This window comes from Phacochoerus africanus, chromosome 2 (genome assembly GCF_016906955.1).
Source record: "Phacochoerus africanus isolate WHEZ1 chromosome 2, ROS_Pafr_v1, whole genome shotgun sequence".
Classification (NCBI taxonomy): Eukaryota; Metazoa; Chordata; class Mammalia; order Artiodactyla; family Suidae; genus Phacochoerus; species Phacochoerus africanus.
The window spans coordinates 133,031,649-133,044,088 of NC_062545.1; the positions used below are offsets into that span (position 1 = coordinate 133,031,649).

The 12,440-nt window shown below is 38.1% G+C and overlaps 1 protein-coding gene across 1 annotated transcript in view; it reads right to left on the reverse strand.

Annotated features, from left to right (window-relative positions):
• Window positions 1-12,440, reverse strand: part of BUB1B (BUB1 mitotic checkpoint serine/threonine kinase B) — a 49,391-nt gene that overhangs the window by 17,265 nt on the left and 19,686 nt on the right. Inside the window, exons 7-14 of the mRNA XM_047766729.1 lie at window positions 11,106-11,320; window positions 10,842-10,933; window positions 9,171-9,400; window positions 3,996-4,108; window positions 3,225-3,394; window positions 2,609-2,658; window positions 876-936; window positions 651-756 (exon numbers count right to left, since the gene is read on the reverse strand). Of these exons, the coding sequence (XP_047622685.1) occupies window positions 651-756; window positions 876-936; window positions 2,609-2,658; window positions 3,225-3,394; window positions 3,996-4,108; window positions 9,171-9,400; window positions 10,842-10,933; window positions 11,106-11,320 (1,037 nt within the window). The remainder of the gene's footprint in view (window positions 1-650; window positions 757-875; window positions 937-2,608; window positions 2,659-3,224; window positions 3,395-3,995; window positions 4,109-9,170; window positions 9,401-10,841; window positions 10,934-11,105; window positions 11,321-12,440) is intronic.

Genomic DNA, 12,440 nt, shown 5'->3' on the forward strand with positions numbered 1-12,440 from the left:
TCAGATTCGTTAACCACTGAACCACGACAGGAACTCCTGTGAAGACATGTCTTAAATTCTTTTGGATATATACCTAGGAGGGAATTGCTAGATCATATGGCAATGCTATCTTCAACATTTTTGAGGAGTTGCCAAATTGTTTTCCAAAATTGTGCACCATTTTACATTCTCATCAGCAATGTATGAGGGTTCTAGTTACTTCACATTCTCACCAACAGTTGTTATTTTCTGTCTTTATTATAGCCAACCTAGTGCATGTGTGCAGTATCTTAAGAGTGGTTTTTGTTTGTTTTGCCTTTTTTAGGGCTGTACCTGTGGCATATGGAAATTTCCAATCTAGGGGTCGAATTGGAGCTGTATAGGCCTATACCACAGCTCACGGCAATACCTGATCCTTAACCCACTGAGCGAGGCCAGGGATCGAACCCGCATCCCCATGGATCCCAGTCAGGTTCATTAACTGCTGAGCCATGAGGGGAACTCCTCTTGGAGTGGTTTTGATTTGCATTCTCTGATAACAAAAGTGTTGAGAGTCTTTCCATGTGCTTATTTCAAGCCAGCGATTTTCATTTTAATCCTAAACTTTCGTGAGAATCGAATGAAACAATCCTCTAGTCCATTTATATTAATTTAGGGATATTGGTCCTTACACAAACATCTGGAGATACATCCTCATTCGAGGTGATGCTTTCTAAAGTTTTGAGAATTGCAAGGGGTCTTCGTTGGGCTAAAACTTGTGGTGGATCTGCAGAAGGACTGGAAAAGACATATTCCATTTAGCAATTTTTCTCTTAACATAGATTATCAGTAACCCCCTATTTCATCCTCATTTATAATAATAGAAAACTTAAGTGTTAAAACAAAAAACTTCAAACCTGATAGTCTTTTTTTCTGAAAGAAGAAATTCATCAAAAATGGAGAAAGGTACACTGGAACCTATAGAAAGAGAGACTAGCTTTATATTCTAGAGAGTAAATGCCCTACTCTTCAAGACAACTAGTCCAATAAACATTCTGTTTGAAAGCAGAAAGATAATCTGTCTTTTACAATAAACAATTTCAAACACATAAAAGTGGAGATCATTTAATAATAATTATCTAAACATGGATGATTTTGTTTCTTTATTCCCCACCCCACCACAACTACCCAAACCTAACTCAACCCTGGATTATTTTGAAGTAAAAACAAAACACTACATCAATGTATCTGTACATATGCCAGTACATATTTCTTAAAGAGAGTCTCTTTATTTATTTAGTTAGTTTTTGTCTTTTGAGGGCTGCACCCACGGCATATGGAGGTTCCCAGGCTAGGGGTCTAATCCGAGCTACAGCGGCCAGCCTAGGCCACAGCAACAGGGGATCTGAGGTGCATCTGCGACCTACACCACAGCACACGGAAACACCAGATCCTTAACATACTGAGCCAGGCCAGGGATTGAACCGGCAACCTCTTGGTCCTAGTCGGATCCGTTAACCACTGAGCCACGACGGGAACTCCGACAGCATCTTTTTAAAAGGCATAATCTTAAGACATGATACCTATAGAATCAACAATTTCTGAGTATTAAATACCCAGTCACAAGTTTCACATTTTACAAAAACTTTTCAGAAAGTGTGAATTAGAAATGCGAAGTAGATTCATACCCTGTGACTAGCTGAAATGCCTCTTAAATTGCTTTTATTCTACAGGGTTTTTGTTAGCAATATTTTTGTTTTAAAAACTGGGTTGTTTGCCCATAAATGCTGGAATTTTTGCCAATTATATTCTCTTGTTTCACATGTTCTTCCATGCTTGCATTTCCTATACATTTTTTTTGGTCTTTTAGGGCTGCACCCATGGCATATGGAGGTTCCCAGGCTAGGGGTCAAATCAGAGCTGTAGCCACTGGCCTATACCACAGCCATAGCAATGCCAGATCTGAGCCACATCTGTGACCTATACTACAGCTCACAGCAACACCAGATCTTTAACTCACTGAGCGAGGCCAGTGATTGAAACCTCATCCTCATGGATACTAGTCAGATTTGTTTCTGCTGAGTAACAACGGGAACTCCTTTATTTATTTTGTCATTTCCTATAAAATGATGTTTAGAATTAGAGATTTAATCAGATTCTACTAAATTTTTTTCTAATACTTACAGAAAGATATTCATGTTTCTATGACTTTTAACATGTTTCTGAAAATAAACAGATGTGAATCTAAAGTAGCTTTAGTTTTAAGCTTTTTCCCCCTACTTTCTTCCAAAAAACCACTTTTCAGTCTTGGCTACTGGGGATACTGATAATGCTTAGCATCGAGTATCCTAGCTAAAGTGGAAAATTATTTTGTAGTTAGTATAAATTCAAATTTACATTTACTTAAATATCTACTTACAAACATTTTAAAGCAATGAGTTATTTTACAAAAATATGCTTTCAAATGTCTATCCTATCTTGAATTATATGCTTATAACTGAATTCAATGATTCAAAGATAGCAATACCTTAGTTTCCCTCTCTGCCTTCTTTCAACTCCTTTTAACATAATCAAGCAAAAGTATTTACACTTGTTACATAATGCATTTGATACCAGCAAATTCTTCATGAGATTGCCAAATACAACTCACTTTTAGAACAAGGTTGTTCTTGCCAAATGTTTTCTGCAAGTGAAGTTTCCCTGTGAAGAAACTTGTTTTAAAACATGTGCTTAGTACTCACAGAAAGAATTGTTTAATTTTTAAAAGTCCAAGAGGCTCTTTTTAATCAGAATCTTCATTCTAAGATAAAAAAAAATTCTAGTACCACCAATTCAAGTTTTTTAAGACCAAACTTTCAGTCATTAAAATTACTATAGAAATATGTTTGATTGTAGATGTTAAGTTACATTAACAATATAAGCAGATTACAAAATGGTAAAATTTCATTTTGATAAAAACAAAACCTAAGCAACACCTAAGGAGAGATATACCAATGTTAATAGTAGTCACCTCTTGGTGGTAGAGTGTATGATATTGTCATTTAAAAAATTATTTATATTTGATTTTTTTAATAAGAAATGTATTTTTTAATGGAAAAAAGCCAGTACCCAGACCTCCCACATCAGCATCAAAGCTTATGTTTGACAGAGACTTGTAAAAATGTCTTAATACCATAAAAGTCAGAGACTTTAAGTCACTGGAGAATCAAAGGTTTGTTCTAAATGCCCCCCTATAAGCATCTTCCCTCCCACCAGTGTGGTCCTACCTGGCACAAGCATTTACTGGGTAAGCAGAATTAGATAGAGACAGTGGTATTTCCTGAGACTCTGAAGCAATTCGCAATTCAGCTGTCTCCTTTGTAGACACTGGTATTTCCTGAGACTCTGAAGCAATTCGCAATTCAGCTGTCTCCTTTGTAGACATCTTCTCTTCTTGCTATTGCATTAAAGAAACAAAATCAGTGTGTCTCTCCTATCTAGAAAATGCTACCTATTTTCAAGTTTTAACTCCAAAATCAACTTTACTATATTCTTCCTCTAGACATCCACCAACAATATAAAATGTTTGTACCATAAAAGTTCTTTCCAATAATTTACGTTCCTAGTATAAACTGGTATTGTTGTAGTCAACTGAGGAGTGGCAAGCATATACATACTGAATTTCTTCGGTTAATCCCATTTTAATGGAACATGACTAGAATAAAAAGCTAATGTCAGAAGTAATAGAACAGTGGTCTAGAGTATAATTAAGTCAAAATGCATCACTTATATGCCACAAGTTCCATTTATTATCATTTTTTATTTTTTACTAAAGTATAGTTGATTTACAATGTTATGCCAATCACTGCTGTAACACAAATTCTATTTAAAGTCATCTGTTAAATTACTTTCCTGCTCAACTTGGCTGCTACTAACAGCTAAGAAACTACCAGAAACTCACAATGGGTACTGGTAGGGCTTTTACCTTCTATATTTTTGTATTGTTTAAATCTGTCTCAATAAACATTAGTTTCATATGTTGAAAAAAGAGAAATAACCTGATCACTTGCTCTTTCTTGCTGAGTAGTTTGGATTTCTTTTAGCTTCTTCTCCATCTCTTCAATCTGTTTCTGCATTTCTGCTCTCTTCTTTGCACTGGTCAGTAGCTCAGCTAGAAATAGTAAAGTTGGCTGAGGCATTACTCTGCATAGCAATTTATTCTGTCAAAAGCTGTCTTTGAGGCTCATGTCTTCAACATTTACGTTAATATTACAGATGAAAATGATACAAATGGAGCAAAGTCTTCAACTTGAGGTCCAGGTCTCTATTCTTATATTTATTCAGTCAATAAAAAATAGAATATTATATGCCAAGCACAACTCTGAGGATTTAGGTTTTAGTGGTACATAATACAAAAAGTCCTTGGTCATGCAATGCCAACATTTAATTTGGAGGGGACAAACAAAGAAATTAACAAAAAAAAAATCATTGTTAAAAATAAAATAAAATAGGTGATGTAAGAAAGTGTGACTGCGTCGGGGGATAGAGTTCAGGGGCTACTTAAGACCAGTGATGAGGGAAGATCAGCTAAGAAAAAGCTACATTACAAAGCTGAAAGCTGGATGACAAAGGGCCAGTCATATAAAGATCTAGGGAAAGATTCTAAGCCAAAGGACTAGTTGGTACAAAGGCCCTAATGCAGGAATAAGATCACTGTGTTCAAGGATCCAAAAGAAGGCCAACATGGTTGTAGCATAGTAAGAGGGAAGAAAGTAAAAGATGAGGTTGGACACGTAGGGATGGGCCAGATCATGCAGGAGTAAAGAGTTTATACTGCATTCTAGGACAGCGAAAAAACACTGGAGAATTTTAAGTAAAGGAGAGACATGATCTGACTATTTAAAAAAATAATCTGTGAACAAAATGGACTGTAGTAGGGCCAGAATGAGGGTAGAAAGTCTAATTGCAGTAGTCCAGCCAAAAGACTATGGTTTAGATTAAGGAAATAATGGGAATGGTAATAAATGCAAGATTTACAACATTAAAAAAAAACATTTTTATATGGCTGCACCTGTGGCACATGCATGTTCCCAGGTCAGGGACTGATTCCCAGCCACAGCTTTGACCTATGCTACAGCTTCAGCAACACTGGATCCTTTACCTACGGTGCTTGGCTGGGATAGAACCTGCACCTCCACAGTGACCTGAGCCACTGCAGTCGGATTTCTAACCCACTGTGCCACAGGAGGAGCTCCCAAGATTTACAACATTTCTGGGTGGTAAAGTTGATAGGCTTATTCATTAGATGCGGGGGGGATACTAAGGATAGAGGCATCAAAGATGACTTCTGGACTTTACTTGGCTTGAACTAACTGGGTGTATGGGTGATGCCTTTTATTGAGATGGGGAAACCTGAGGTACACTTGCATATTGGGATATGGTTTGTGACAAAAATCAGTAACTGTTTCAGCAACGTTGTGTTTAAATGGTCTATTGGGATAGCAAGTAGATGCACGCAACTAAACATGCATCTGGAGTTCAGGTGAAATGTCAGGGATGGGGTTATCAATTTGATAGTCCATGGCTTGAAAACAGTATTTATTCTATTACCTGAAGAAAGTTGTAGAAAGAAAAGGTAATTGGGATATTCTGGGATAGTCCAGGATATTCTCCTGGGCCTCAGGAAGAGCTCCTGAATAAGAACAATAGTAAAGGAAACTGAGAGGGAATACATATCTAGGAAGAAGCCAAGAAAATCATTTCATAAAGTAGTATTTCATCAACTGTGCCAAATGAAGCATAGAGGTCAATAAAGATGAGGACTGAGAAAGAGCCATTGGGTTTAGCAAAAAGGAGGTTTCTGGTCACTGTGATCACTGGAATTAGAAGGGATGCTGGAGGAAATCAATAGGCAATAAAGAAGATTACAAGTCCCCCAAAATTGTGTTGTGAAAGAGAGGATAAAAAAGTGGTAGCAGCTGCAGAAGAATGAGGATAATGGAGGTGTTCCCGTCATGGCACAGTGGAAATGAATCTGACTAGGAACCATGAGGTTGAGGGTTCCATCCCTGGCCTTGCTAGGTGAGTTAAGGATCCGGCATTGCCATGAGCTGTAGTGTAGGTTGCAGATGCGGCTCAGATCTGGTGTTGCTGTGGCTGTGGTGTAGGCCAGTAGCTGTAGCTCCGATTAGACCCCTAGGCTGGGAACCTCTGTATACTACCAGTGTGGCCCTAAGAAGACAAAAAACAAAACAAAACAAAACAAAAGAAAGAGGATAATTGAGTTTGAGTTTTGTTTTGTTTTGTTTTGTTTTTTTCTTCAAGAATGGAGACAGTATATTTGGATAAATTAGTGAGAATGCTTAGTAAAAAGGGAAAATGCTGAAGAAGGAAGGAAAAAGGACTACTCCTTTGACAGGAAGAGATAACTATTAATTTCAAGAGAAAGAATGTTAGTGTATAGGTACAGACTGCAGACATGGTAGATTTGGTGAAAGAAAATGGAGTTACCATTATATTCCTTCCATCCTTTTTAGGGCCACAGCCGTGAAATATGGAAGTTCCCAGGATAGGGCTAGAATCAAAGCTCCAGCTGCTGGCCTATGCCACAGCCATGCCCTGTCTGAGCTGAATCTGTGACCTAGGCCACAGCTTGTGGCAATGCTGGATCCTTTAACCCACTGAGCAAGGCCAGGGATCGAACCTGCAACCTCAGGGATACTAATTGGATTCCTAACCCACTAAGCCACAAGGGAACTCCCCTTTACATTTTCTTAATGAAGTTAGAAATAAGATCATAAGTGAGAAGGGACCGGTATGTAGAAGATTTGAAAATATGAGAGAAAATTGTTTAGCAGAAAGAAGAAACTGACCTACCAAGATACTAGTAGAACCGTTAAGTATTGGTAAATGCTCATTTGAGATCTGTAGTCAAAGAATTTTAAATGAGACCAACATATACTACTGCATTTTTCCACAGCTACATTTAAACTACTTGGATCCAAGTACAGAGTGTGATAGGTGGATTTAACCAGGGTTGAGGTTTTGCCAGGTGAATACAGTATAGTGGATGGTGTGGGGTTAAAAAGTAAGGTATGAGCCAGGTGCTTAGTCAGTTAATGAATGTTAGAGAGTGTTGAGAAAGTCTAAGGAGGCTTGAGAGATAGCAAAAAAACATCGGAAGACATAAATCCAAAAGAAACTTTTTGAAGGAGGAAGGGGAAAATGGTTAGGAAGTAGCAATGGGCAGAAAGAATAACCATCTTGTCTTTGGGCCCTGCTTGTGGGCTTCCTCACTTCTCATATCCTTGCCTGGGAGTGAGTAGTTAGCAATAATCTTTGAAGCTAGTTTTCAATATAACAAAAAAACACTTTCTTATAGGCATGAGGATTTATAAGAGTACAAACTAGATTCAGAGACAAGCTTAGGAAATGAGTATTAAAATATCCTCAGAGGTCAATACTTCTTTTTAACCACTCGAATCCCAACTAACCCTAGCTCAGGTCCTTCTCTGGCTAGTTGAGAGTAAAAGGTACTATTTTACTTTTATATACCTTGTTTAGCTAGAGCCTTCCCTTTACGGAACAGTAGTTTTAATCTGAGTACCCAGTTCCTTTCCCAGCTCCAATTTAGCTATACTGCTCGCCTACTTCTTGGCTGGGGTGGTTTCCAGTTTTAAAAAGCTTTACTTAACTAGCTCCTTGCTTTTTTAACATTCCCTGTCTACTACCTGGACACACAGATTCCATTTTTCAATATATTATTTGAGCCCAGAGCACTTCTGTCAATCTTGGCACTAGCTGATGTAAGAATAAGGCAATTCTAGGAGTTCCTGTTATGGCTCGGTGGTAATGAACTCAGCTAGTATCCATGACCCCTGACCTCGCTGAGTGGGTTAGGGACCCCGCATTGCTGTGAGCTTTGGTGTAGGTTGCAGATGCAGCTTGGACCTGGGCATTGCTGTGGTTATGGTGTAGGCCTATGACTACAGCTCTAATTTGACTCCTAGTCTGGTGGCTTCAGCTCTAATTCAACCTCCATATGCCACAGGTGTGGCCCTAAAAAAAGACACACACACACACACACACACACAGGCAATTCCAAACTTACTAGCAGTCTGCTTTACAGACATTTGCTTCTAGTTTGTCACATCTGGAACTCTGAAATGATTTTTTTCTCAAATCAATTATAAGTGATGGTTAAGTTTCCCACCTAGTCCTACGGATGTCATATTCTGCTAAGTGAGCTGAGCTGCAATAGGTGGTTACTTTGGATGCTTATGTTTAAAAAAGACAAACAGGAGTTCCTATTGTGGCTCAGCAGGGTAAGGACCAGATGTAGCATTGGTGAGGATGTGGGTTCAATCTCTGGCCTTGCTCAGTGGGTTAAGGATCTGGCACTGCTACAAGCTGCAGTGTAGGTCACAGATGCAGCTCAGATCCAATACTGCCACGGCTGTGGCCTGTAGCTGCAGCTCGGATTTGACCTGTAGCCCGGGAACTTTCACATACCACAGGTGCAGCCGTAAAAAGAAGAAAAAAAAAAGTAAAAAAGACAAAATTATTTCTTCTTTCTTGGTATAGATCTTAATCAAAATGCCTAATCTCTATGTCCTTTTCTGTACTCTCCCTCATTTTCTAATGCCTTAAGCTCCAAATGCTATACTTCCCTACTTTCAGCCCATTCTGCTCTACCTCTTGCCCCAGCACTTCTAGGCTTTAGAATCAGTACTACTTCCCCCAAATTCCCAGTTTTTCAATTTATAATGAAGCTTCCCTTAACTTCCCTTCCCTTAACTATTAAAGAAGATAATGTCTTTAATAAACAGCACAAATAAAAATCATCTAAATGACTATATTAAACAAGCCCTGGGAGAAATTTCAGGCAAAGTATCAAAAGCGAAATATTTATAAAATATTAGGAAAAGCACTTAATGGAGAGGCATGACATATACATGTACACATTTAAAGGATTATAGCTGTCTGCCTATTGCAGGGAAATATGACTTGTTTATGCAGTTCAGAGCTTCTTCTCCTTTATTTTTGAATGTAAACTTGCTCAGTATTGGAAAGAAGCAATCCAAATTCAGCTTACACAGAGAAACACAGAAACCTTAGAAGCATTGTACATAAAGGTACATACAATTGGGTGATTTTCCTCAGACTCAGTGTATCAACTCAACCTTCCTACAACTAAATTATATTTACAAACTGAACTAGATCAATTCACATACCTTCCCTTTGCTCTTTTAATTTCTTCCTGAACACTTCAGCCCGGATCTCTTCAAAAGAGAACTCTCCCACTCCTGCATAAATCTTCTCCTTACAATACATTATCTTCTCCTTCTTCTCTTCGGACTCTTGCTGATGGCTTTGAACTCTTTGCAGGAGATCTGCTTCTTCCTTTCCAGGCTTTCTTGTGCTTAGAATGTGGTTTATACTGGGTTCAATTTTACATGGTGTCCTAAAAAAGGAAGATATTTATTATTCACCATACAGATCATATGAGTTATTTCTTACATGTTTTGACAAAATACAGCAACAATATTAATAGTGAGGCTATATGTGACTGATTTCAAAAAACAAAACAAAAATAAGGGAGTTCCCATTGTGGCTCATTGGGTTAAGAACCCAATTGGTATCCACGAGGATGCAGGTTCAATCCCTGGCTTTGCTCAGTGGGTTAAGGATTTGGTGTTGCCTCGAGTGGTGGTATAGGTCACAGATACAGCTTGGATCTGGCATCGCTATGGCTGTGGCGTAGGCTGGCAGCTGCAGCTCTGTTTTGACTCCTAGCCTGGGAACTTCCACATGCCACAGATGTGGCCCTAAAAAGCAAAAAAGATTGAGAAAAGAGGTCAAAAATAATTTTCACGGTCCACTGACAATTATGTTCTGAGTACTAGTATGAAGAGGAAGGAAATTAGCTGTTAGGGCCATCAAATAGTTTTTATTATTTATAGATAAAAATAAATCTTAATATCACATCTTAATCAAACTCAGTGTCTGAAACAAAATTAGCCTATGCAATATAGCCCATATCCCACTGTTTAGCACCAAAAAGAGAGTTAGGAATATACCATCTAGGGAATGGATAATGTGAAATTCAAGCTTCTCAGCTGAGAGGGAAAAGTCAGAGTGGTAATACAGATTTAAAAGAATGAAACATAAAGTACCTCAATCAGGACAGGGCAAATGTTCGCAAGCCAGCTATTAATCAGAATCACTTATGTATCTTTTATTTTCTTATATACCCTCTTACAACAAAAGATACTTGATCCTCACCTCAGAAACACTCCATCAGAACTTTTAAATGGTCCAAACATCTACATGCTTAAAAGCCTTTTTCAACTTGTTTAACTGATAAAGGACTCTATGAAAAACCCACACAAACATTATATCTAGTATGTAGTAAGGGGTTTTAGATTAGTTATGAGGAAAGCCTTGCAATGGGATACAGAATACAACCTAATATTAGAACTCCACAATGTTACTTACTAGACTAATTCTTAGACTTACTGATTATCTAATCATCACTTATACTTTTTCTTATAAATAGAAATGCTGAAGGTTAGGAAGAAAAGAAAAAAGAAATCCAGAAAGATAAAGCAGGTTAAGATGAAAAACTGCAAAAATTTCCAATTACTGTCAATAATAAAGGTGGAACATCTTACCTAAATCACAGTGACTATCTTTGACATCAATGTACATGTAAATCTATTAAGTTTATTCCTTAATAAGAATATCAGCAAATGGTCTTTTAGTCCTAACACACTAAAATATATATACAAAGGAAACAAAACTTTGGTTACTTTCATCCCCAGAAAAAAATGCCTTTGGGAACTAGGATAAGCGCCCCTGCCCACTCTTAATAATTCCTTAAAATATCTGGAAACGAAACTCACATAACTGGTTGTTGTGCAGTCTCTTCCACATATGGAGTAAAACTGGGAAGCATAGAGGGTACAGCTGTCATAGAAGCTGTATTGCCCCGAGGCTGGCGATGAAGAAGAAAACCAAAATTATCATAGTTTTACATTCTGACACAACATATGCAGACCGTGCCTGATTATTCAAGAGGAAATAAATGAGATGCTAAAAGTACTCCTCCACTCTAACTCTGAAGTCTTTGTTACGTTGGCAAATACACTGGATCTAAGAGTCCTTACCCTATACTCCAAAGGCCTGCCTGTGTTCCAAGGGCCAGCTTGCAGCTCATTCTCTTTGGCTCTGGGTATAGGAGGTGCGATCCATGGCTGGACTGTAGGCTTAGATGCCTCTGCTCTAGAAGCCTCCTCAGCATTTTCATCAAAAATAGTAATTCTAGAATTACTTTGCATCTGTTGAGGAACTGGGTTTTGGAGTCCTCTGTTCTGGTTTGGAGCTAAAGGAAAAAATATTAAAATTTCATGAAAAATCTTTTAATGCCCAATGAGGTATACCTAATTCTTTCCCAAATAAAGATTATTGCTACTACCATAGACTCAAAAGAGATTTTTAAAAAATAATACGTAAAAAAACCCCTTAATAGACCATTCTGGTTTTGATACTTATACCCTCCCCTTCTTTACCCTCAACCGGAATCTTTTACTCATAGATATCCAAAAAACAAATTCTACATCTTCCTTCAGTCATCATTCTAACATCACCTAATTTTATCAGAGACTAACCTGATATTAACCTTCACTTTTCAGTTTAAAATTTTCTCCTGGAGTTCCCAATGTGGCTCAGCAGTAACAAACCCAGCTAGTATCCATGAGAACATGGGTTAGATCCCTGGCCTGGATCAATGGGTTAAGGATCCAGTGTTGCCATGAGCTGTGGTGTAGGTCACAAATGTGGCTCAGATCCCACATTGCTGTGGCTGTGGCATGGGCTGGCAGCTACAGCTCTAGTTCAACCCCTAGTCTGGGAACTTCCATATGCCGCAGGTGTGGCCCTAAAAAGACAACAATAATAATAAAAAATTTTTCCTGATAGAAATTAGCTGAAATGTACTGAATCTAGAAAAAACAAATTACCCTATTTATTACTGGTATTCTCTTTAATGGGGCTGCTTCTTAGAATCAAGCTTCATCACAATCTGGATGAAATATTTTTTAGGACTATACTCACTCCCTAATTCTTGATTTGCAAGGAACATTTTGAACATTAAAAACTGATACCAGGAAAGGGATAAGAGAGTTTTAAACATATGGTCTACATGTCTATCTGTTATAAATCTGGTTAATAAAAGCGTACTGCTCTCTTTAGCTTCCACTCAATTTTGTTGTGAACTTAAAATTTCCCTAAAAATTAGTATATTTTTAAAAAAGCTTACTGCTCGGAGTTCCCATCGTGGCTCAGTGGTTAATGAATCTGACTAGGAACCATGAGTTTGAGGGTTTGATCCCTGGCCTTGCTCAGTGGGTTGGGGATCTGGTGTTGCTGTGAGCTGTGGTGTAGGTTGCAGACTCGGCTCAGATCCCACATTGCTGTGGCTCTGGCGTAGGCTGGTGGCTACA